At 34.8% G+C, this 9,067-nt stretch overlaps 1 protein-coding gene across 1 annotated transcript in view; it reads right to left on the bottom strand.

The window, feature by feature from the left end:
* Positions 1-3,747: 3,747 nt before the first annotated feature.
* LOC109827628 overlaps positions 3,748-9,067 on the bottom strand; it is a 22,201-nt gene continuing 16,881 nt past the window's right edge. Inside the window, exons 3-5 of the mRNA XM_020394643.1 lie at positions 8,990-9,064; positions 5,884-5,952; positions 3,748-4,411 (exon numbers count right to left, since the gene is read on the bottom strand). Coding sequence (XP_020250232.1) covers positions 3,821-4,411; positions 5,884-5,952; positions 8,990-9,064 — 735 coding nt within the window. The 3' untranslated portion in view covers positions 3,748-3,820. The remainder of the gene's footprint in view (positions 4,412-5,883; positions 5,953-8,989; positions 9,065-9,067) is intronic.

Here is a 9,067-nt window from a genome sequence, read left to right on the forward strand (position 1 = left end):
GTAATCAATGTTTCATATAATCATGGTACGATTAAGTTTTGATATTAAATTTGGATGCAAATAAGTTTTAATAATGAAGTGCTGGGGAACAATATGTGACCCGGATGGTTGAGAGATTTCAATATGACTCCTAAGTTCTTGGGTTCGATTCACATATCAAAATAATAATAATAATAATAATAATAATAGCTAAAAGTAATTATTTTTACTATTTACAATCAATTATTAGGCATGATAGTGAGGCAGAAGATGATATTATACATCGAATCAAATCGGAATGATTGAAAAGAGGAGTGTCTCAGGAGGCTTATGTGATCACAAAATACCAATGAAACTAAAGAAAAAAATATTATAGGATAGTTATAAGACCAACCATGATTTGTGGGTTTGAGTGTTTGGAAATTAAAAAATATGTGCAAAAAATGAGCATAATAAAAATGACCATATTACGATGGTCTTGTGGGTGTACATTAAAAGATATGATAAAAAAATGAATGCATCCATAGTAAATTAGAAGTTGTTCCTGTTGAGGACAAAATGAGAAAAAATAGATTAATATGTCTTGGTCATGTACAATGGAGATATGATTATTATAGTTAATAATCTAGAGGTAGGCCTAAAAGGACTTGGTTGGAAGCAGTTGGGAAGGATATGATTATGACTAACTTAACAGAGGAGATGACCCATAATAGAATTGAATGGAAGAATATAATTCATGTAGCCGACCCCAAACGTTTAGGATAAACGTTTTGTTGTTGTTGTATGTAGAGGACTAATTCACACATCATATTCTTCTTTATAGTCAACCATCACCAAAACTTGAATTAGTACACTCTTCCTCAATGCAAAACATGTATCAGCAGCTGATACTGTTACCTAGAGGTGATCAGTAAAAATTAAAGTTACGCTACACCTACACGCTAAGGTGCAATATGATAGACCGAAACACTAAAAATTTTCAAAAAGTACTTGAAATACATAACGAATTTTATCTACCAGTTATAAGGAAGCAAAATTTTCTATGTGGGTCATCAAGTCATATACAAAATTCTGGGGCCTAATGCTAAAATAGTATAGTTACCATAGGAGCAAATCCTTCATTTGAATCCAAAACCCAAATCCTAAAATTAAGGTCCCAGACTCCCAAGTGCATGGGATCTACACAAACTATGCACATATTAGACCTTGGATGTGGGGTCTACACAAATTGTTTAGATTAGATCCTGGTGGTGGTAGCACTACACTTTTGGAGGTAGAAGTACACCATGGAAAATGTAATTAAACCTTTACTTAAATCACCACCAATGTTGTACCTTACTTGAGGTCCTGTCACGTGTCAATGCACATGCAAATCTATCTATAAGATATTGGATATTTTTGAGGAGAAAAGGAAAATCAATTAGGTTCTCAACTCTTGGATCAATGCATTTTTCTCCGAACTCAGTGCTGGGCAACTCTTGTAAAACTGGGTCGGGATTAAGTCTAACCTAGTGTCTTGTATATCAGATCAAGATCAACTCTTGAGAGAGAGTTAGTCCAAACAAAACCAGTTTAAATGTCACTTTTTGGTCTAAGAAAAAACTAGACTAGTACTGTCTTAATTTTTCCTACTCATTTCCCAAAAATGAGAACAATTAAGGATCAATCCTAATTACATTTTGAGTAGTTGCAAAACATGACCTTTGATTTATATAGATCATCACTTTGAAACATCACGTGTACAATGAATCTCTTTCACCATACTCATATATAACAAAGTAAAGAGTGTTTTTATTCTAGAAAGAAACACTCCATAGGTGCATCTACTTTTTCATTCTTTTTTATTAAAAAAAAGGGAGAAAGCAAAAGCGATGTACTGCACGTAAGACTAAAGAGAACTTTAAAAAAATCCAGGTAGAGAAGACGTATATAAAAGAAGAAGAAGAAGAAGAAAAGAAGAAGAAAGATTGATGAGATGGTGATTGGTAGAGTATTATGATAAACCTTACATGAAAGCATTAGATGGTGAGGCAAGAAAGAAAGAAGAATTGAGTGATCAATGACGAAACGTAAAAAAAAAAAAGCAAAAAAAAAAAAAAGAACAATTGCCATGCTCTTCTTTCCAAGACCAGAGCTCAAGGAGTTGAATCACTCTTTATCTAGTATATAACATGTTAGTATATGATAAAATGCTAGATTCTACTCCTTTTGTGAAGTAGTTCCTTTCACACCAAACCTCTCCATAGAAATCAGCATAAGTTAAAAGGTTATAATAAATAAGGTGTATAAAAGTGGAAGCCCGTAAGAAATTGGAGGATGTAGCGTTCACTAGCAACTAAATAGTACGGTGTTGGCCGAGTCCTACTTTTGAGGCTTTGCCCATCTCCCAAAATCAAAACAAATATAGAGTTTGGTGTGCTCTCTCTATTACTTGAATTATTGAACTCTGTCTCCATCTGCTGGCGTGTTTCAACACAAGAAATACATGTCCACCAACAATATGAAACATGTTCAGACCGAGTTTGCAGTTTGAAGATAATTGATTCTACATGTTTAGACATAAGAGATAGAGCTTGAAGATAATTCATTACCGACAACATGTGGTATGTTGGAGGAGGAGCTTCACTTATTCATGGTGATGGCAATAAATAGGGGAGGCAAATTGGGTACGTCGGGTCGGGTTGGAAGTTAATCTCGATCGGCCTAACTAGACTCAGACCGGACCAGTCCGAGCATAAAAATTACCCGGAGAAAAATATGCTGACGGTTTCCTTCCCCTTGGGGTAGTGCAATTTAGCATATCCTGACACCAACTTGGGTCGTAAATAAGAGCATAGTTTGGTAAATTATCAAAACGCTACAAAGTACAAAAAGAGCTCCTACCTCATGCCAGCATTCCCCCTTAATTTGTTTCCTAATTAATGAAGCACAACAACGAAGTATTCATCTATGGTTCTTGGGGTTGGGTACGTGAATATCTTTCTTTCATTCGGTTCTATTAAGGGTCATCGTCCTCCGTTAAGTCAAACAATTATCGTATCCTTTTAGATCGTTTCCAACCAAGTTCTCTCCTAGTTCCTACCTCTTGTCCCCGGGTCCAACTATTCACACTCCCAAACAGTAACTTTGGGGGTGTGTGAGGACTAAATTGCCCTTTTTCCCAAACCAAACCAGGCCAAGTCCAAAAGGGCATTTTCGGCAATCCAACTCCCAAAGTTACTGTTTAGGAGTGGATATAGCAAACATGCTTGTCCCCCTTACCTCCATTGATGATAATAAGGTTAATTGTAGATAGACCCCGTGAGGTACCATTGTTTTGAACTTAATACCCTCTCTAGTTCTGCTTTTGCAGATAGACTTCTGACTGATTCTTTTGACTTACCATTAGAGAAAGTGACGTTTTTTTTCTTTCAAATTACACAAACAGACGCTTGAGGATAAAAGGTTAAAGAAGATTTCACCTAGGGGTCTACCTGCAAAAATAAAACTCCTGCTGTAGTATGTTCAAAACAACAATATCACAGGGGCCAACCCGCAATTAAAGATTTGTAATAGTAACATTTTTTTCTAACTTCTACATCTAGTGGTCACTGGTCCCCTGCTGTTTCCTGATAAGTACCACTTTGTTTTGAAATGATGGGTTTTTCTTTTAAGCATCTAATTGCACAAACTGTGCATCTATATCACTGTCTTATCGACATTCTAAAGCTTCAACGCACATTTAAGCAAATATTATATGGCATTCTCCATTTAATCATTGCATGAATAGAACTACGTACAAAATATATCGAATATATACAGCATGAACAATTACATAGAACGTTACTTTCTCAATATTGCCTTATTTTGAATCAGCATGAAACTTTATAGACATGTATAACAATGTAAGAACCGCACCTTGAGGAAGGGGAGCAAACCTCGCAATATTAGCTCCAACCCACATTGCCAGCACCACTAAAGCCACAATGCTGCTGCTCTTCTTCCCACAGAGCCAACTCGCAAAATATATGCAAAGTGCAAGCAAAATACCCCCTCTCCCTCCAAAAAGCATAGCAATCACATATCCCATCTTATATCCAACATCCAACTGCTGATCAAGCAAAGCAATGGCTCCACATAGTGCAAGGGATGCGCGGTGCCCAACAATTTGCATAAAGAAGAGAGTGACAAAGGCGAAGCGAAGAACTTCACTGAAGGAGCCTCGCTCATAACCTGAAGTTTCTTGATGTGGGTTTGTATGATACTGCCGTGATGTTGCCTGCTCTTTTTTATGCCTCTCGTACTGCATATGCTGCCTTAATTTGGCCCATTTGTAGAATGTATCATAAGATTCAGGGCTATGGGCATATCTCCTCCTCCATGAAGGGCTTCTGGTTTCCGGGAAATTGCATAACATGTCGTATCTTGCCCTTGCAACCTCATTGGAAAGCACCTGTCTTGGGGGGAATATTAAAAAGAATATCTGTTTCAATCTGATCAAAGATATATAAAGCTTCAAATATGTGGAAATTCACTTTGAGATTTTTCATACGTCTAGTTATTTATTTCTTGCAAATATCAAAATGTACCTATTATCTTGAAATATGTATATGATGTGGTCATGCTACTTTGCCTTTGAAATGAGTGGATTCATATGATATATTATTATGTCTGTAGCATAATCGTAATGCTGTAAGCATTCCGTGATTATGAATAGGATGCCATTTTATACTTTCAATGAGTCGTAAATTCCGTATATAATGTAGGAGGAGATGCATAAAAACATTGAAGGTAACAGTACGATTTGTCTAAACACTTGTCATATAAAAGATATTATAGTATGTATATTATTCTCCAAAGTTATATACTTTTTGTATCATTATTATCTGCATATGCTGGAGAATATGCATGTCATACATGGGATCAATGTAATCCATGCATGATGTTTATGTTTGTGCTATATGGTTTTCATTTATGGGCATCACCCCGTCACAGGTTTAATAATAATAGAATAGCAAAGTCACCCGAGACTGAAGCATTGACCAGATTGAGATATGGCTTGCCCACCCTCCATGTGCATGAATTTCATGTCCTAGCGAACTAATTTACTTGTAAATGTACACTTATATAGTAAATCTATCTTAGTGAACTAATTTACTTGTAATGTACAATAATGTAGCAGGTCAATCTAAAAGAATTGTTTCATCATTTCTTTATACAGTTTTCTTAATGTGAACTATTTGTTATAATATTCATCTAGTCGCTGAGCTGCGTGGCACATCCCATTATATTACCACTTCTCAGAGTACCGGAGATGCGGATGCAAGAAATATTTGAGTTGTAAGAGATCGGAAACTTGACTTAAACAGATATTTGGGTGCTCAAGTAATATTGGGGATTAGTTGTGACTCATGTTTCTTTAATTTAATTTTATCATCATATTCTAGCATGAAACTGATGAAAGAATTTAGGACTTAAAATACCCATGGAGTTGAAATTGCACCAACAAACTTAGGAAGTAAGCTTCTCATTTAGAAATCAACTGGATTTGATTATATATAAATGGGTATATTTTAGGCATATTAGAAGATTAAAAATTTTAAGATATTTTTTCTCCAAAAAAAATTGTTAGATTATTGAAGTTTTTTTTAATACCTGGATAAATGATCATAAATTCCATCAGCATCGACAATAGGGTCAGTACAGGTTGTTTACAGAATGAAAGTCCTAAGAGAATATGCACATTGTGCATACACCTTCAAGACGTAAAAGTTTTATAACACTATGTGCTATGCCTCATGACAAAAAACGTTGCACTACATCTGGACTTTAGATTGAAGTAAAGGGTTTTCACAGCACAAAAATTGACACCTTACTTTAATATTGAAAGATAATAACAAGTCAGATGGTAATGTGGTCAATCACCTCATATGCCAACCGAATGCTCTTAAAGACCTCACCAGCTCGTGAATCTCGGCTCACATCAGGATGGTACTGTAAAAGGTCATAATGATAATCAAATATATGTCATAAACTTGACAAGTAACAACACTACAAGGCAAATATAAAAGAGCATGTTTCCTTATCTTTTACTAACAAGAGTATATTGGACAGTAAGAAAATTTACAAACTTATTAATATATTAAGTATTGACATTTGACACCGAAACATCTCGGCTTTAACCACATAAGAAACTCTAAATTTTAGTTAAAACTGAAATCTCTCTGTTTTAGTCTCATAAGGATCACTAAATTTTAGTTAGGAGAAGACCTTGGGGGAGTGATAGATATAGTATAGAGCAAGTGAAGCTCATCTTGTGCATATCCCCAAAAATAATAAACTTTAATTCTTAGTTATTGAAATTTCATGTAATCCATGTAAAAATTAATTTTATATTTTGCAATGCACGACTGTATCAAAATTTTACTGCGTAAAACGTTACCCTGAGGAATTCAATATCATCATAAAGTTCACATTTTTAATAATAATCAATTGAGGCCCTAAATTTCAACACATAGAAGAGATAAATTCCTTTCTGGATGAGTACCCCAATTTTAGTAAATTAAACTTAAACAAAATTCCCAACTTTATTGTGTACTAAACTACCAACTCAAGAAAAAAGTGCATGGATTCCCAATTTAGAATCACAATAGAAACTCATTTTGATTTATAATATGGTTAAGATCATGGAACAACTTGAATACAACATGCAAAACTGATTTGGGTATTTCAATGTGAGATTGATAGCAAAGACTTATATTTTGTTAAATGGAGGAAGATAGTTAGAGCTCTAATTAGACAAATTGGATCAGCTACTTACCTTCCTATCGAATTATAACCCAAGATGTGTCGAACTTCATATTCAATTCAATTAACTGAACATTATTCTCATCTCCAATGGTTAATATCCATCTCCTCTATTATGTTCCATCATTTTCTCTAATGAGGACAATTGTACCCTGTTTATTTCCCTCTTTGCCTCCACTACAAAAGATAGTTTCCTTCATCATCAACTCACACAATGGTTGCATTCAAGACGGAGGCGGAAAGTTTAGCTTCATTGCAAGTTAAGAATGTAAAGAGAGGCATTAACATGGAAGTTTCAGTCATGTTCACACGCCTCGCCGCGCGCCCCGCCCCCCACCCAGCCCACCCTCCACCACCCACCCAAAATAAAAAAACCAAACACATAGCACACAACAAGAGGGAGATAACAATAGTTAAACAGAAAAATAGTTGTGGGAATCATACAGGTCAATCCAACAAATATTTGAGAATTGCATCAAATATTAATTTGTGGGGGATGACTTTCTACTTATGATAACTGATAAGAATGAAGAGGTGCTAAAAATCTAGCATTCTAAGTAGAATCATAAAATTTGTAGTGGAAACATCGATCAAGATATAAGACCAAGCACTAGGAAATATGGAACAGATCGCAATGCCAAAAAGAATGAGGTGGAACATATCAGAAACTCAATAGACTGAAATAGAAAACTTAATTGTTATAGTAGAGATTCAAGTGGGATGACATTGAAAAATTAAGAGAAAGGTATGTGTTCAACTAGAGTTTGAAAAGAAACTTACGGGAACATATAAAGAAGTTATAAGTTTGGAAGAAGCACTTGTGAGTGATATAAGATTTGTAAACACAAACATCAGTATCGTACTCCGCATGTTGACAGCATGTTGGACACGAGAAGTGTCCAATATCTAGTCACAAAGCACAATGTCAGAACTAGGAATTTGGGGGTGGGAGACTGGGGGGGTGGGTCCATATAATAATTAAATACGCAGATTAACATTTATTATATTTGTCTTTATTTTTTATTTTTTATCTTTTTTCATAATAGATTGAAATCTATATCATTAAACAATGAGACTTTCAAAATAATATTTCAAATTAGAATATAATGTTGACAATAACATTTTTTCTTGCATTCATTCCTTGAAACCATTTGAAGACATCTTCCTCACTAACGTTACAAAATATCTTTTTTCAATTTAAGGCACCAACTCGTCACCCATTCGATTTCAGATGTCATTTTTAATCATTTTCATTGCCAAAAATACTCTTTCATCAATTGTTGTTGCAATGGGTAAAATTAGTGCTAACTTCACCAACTTGTACACCAGAGATATAAAATATCTATTTTCCATTTAACCAACTTCTTAGCAGGTCAACTAAACCCTTCAATTTTAGAAAAAAAAAATCATGATCAATAGCTACATTAAAAATGTAGTTCTCAAGTTAATTCTTAAGCTCCATTCGAGCTCTTTCACCGAAAACTTTAGGATAAAACATGGCCATCAATTGAATCAATTTTCACTTATTAAACGAAGAGAATGAATTTTTTAGTTTGAGACATACCACACAAAAAAACAACTCCATATTACGATTATCAGAATATCAAAATGGTCGTCCAACTGCATAAGATATCTTATGCGGCTTACTCCCTACCTATAAAATGACTACTAGCAAATAACCCATAGTTGTCTTTCTTTTTATGTTTCAAGGTGGGGCCAAGGCCGCCACCGGTCAGAAGGATACAACTACCTATGAGCATCTTCCAAATATACGTGTTTTACTTGTGCAAACATATACTTTTGGATTTTTCACTAAACTACGACGAATGGAAAATGTTCATGTAAGTTGACACATGAAATGCGAATGACTTTTCAATAACATTGCCAATACCATCAGTACGTATGTGGTGTATTTTTTCAACAGATATAAAAGCCTTGATTTTTATATAGTTTATGGCAATTTTATGCAAAACTCTAAATAGTCCATCATTAATGAAATTTCGTCTTAAAAAAACAGACCAAAAGAATGCATTATATATCTCATATTGCACGCCACTTTTGAGTACAAAATCGTTCCAAACTCATTCTCCAAATTAGTGCGAATTCGCCAATTGTTGGGCGAAGTAAAATAACAAGTGCATCTTTACAAAGCCCTAATCGACATTTGACGCACACTTCAATTGTTAAAGAAATGCAAAAACTCGTAATAAAACGAGGAAACAACCTTTCTAGCGAGAAGGCGGTAAGCCTTCTTGACATCAGCGGCGGAGGCGGTCTTCGAGATCCCAAGAATCGCATAGTG

This window comes from Asparagus officinalis, unplaced genomic scaffold, assembly GCF_001876935.1.
Source record: "Asparagus officinalis unplaced genomic scaffold, Aspof.V1 AsparagusV1_Un327, whole genome shotgun sequence".
NCBI classification, from domain to species: Eukaryota; Viridiplantae; Streptophyta; class Magnoliopsida; order Asparagales; family Asparagaceae; genus Asparagus; species Asparagus officinalis.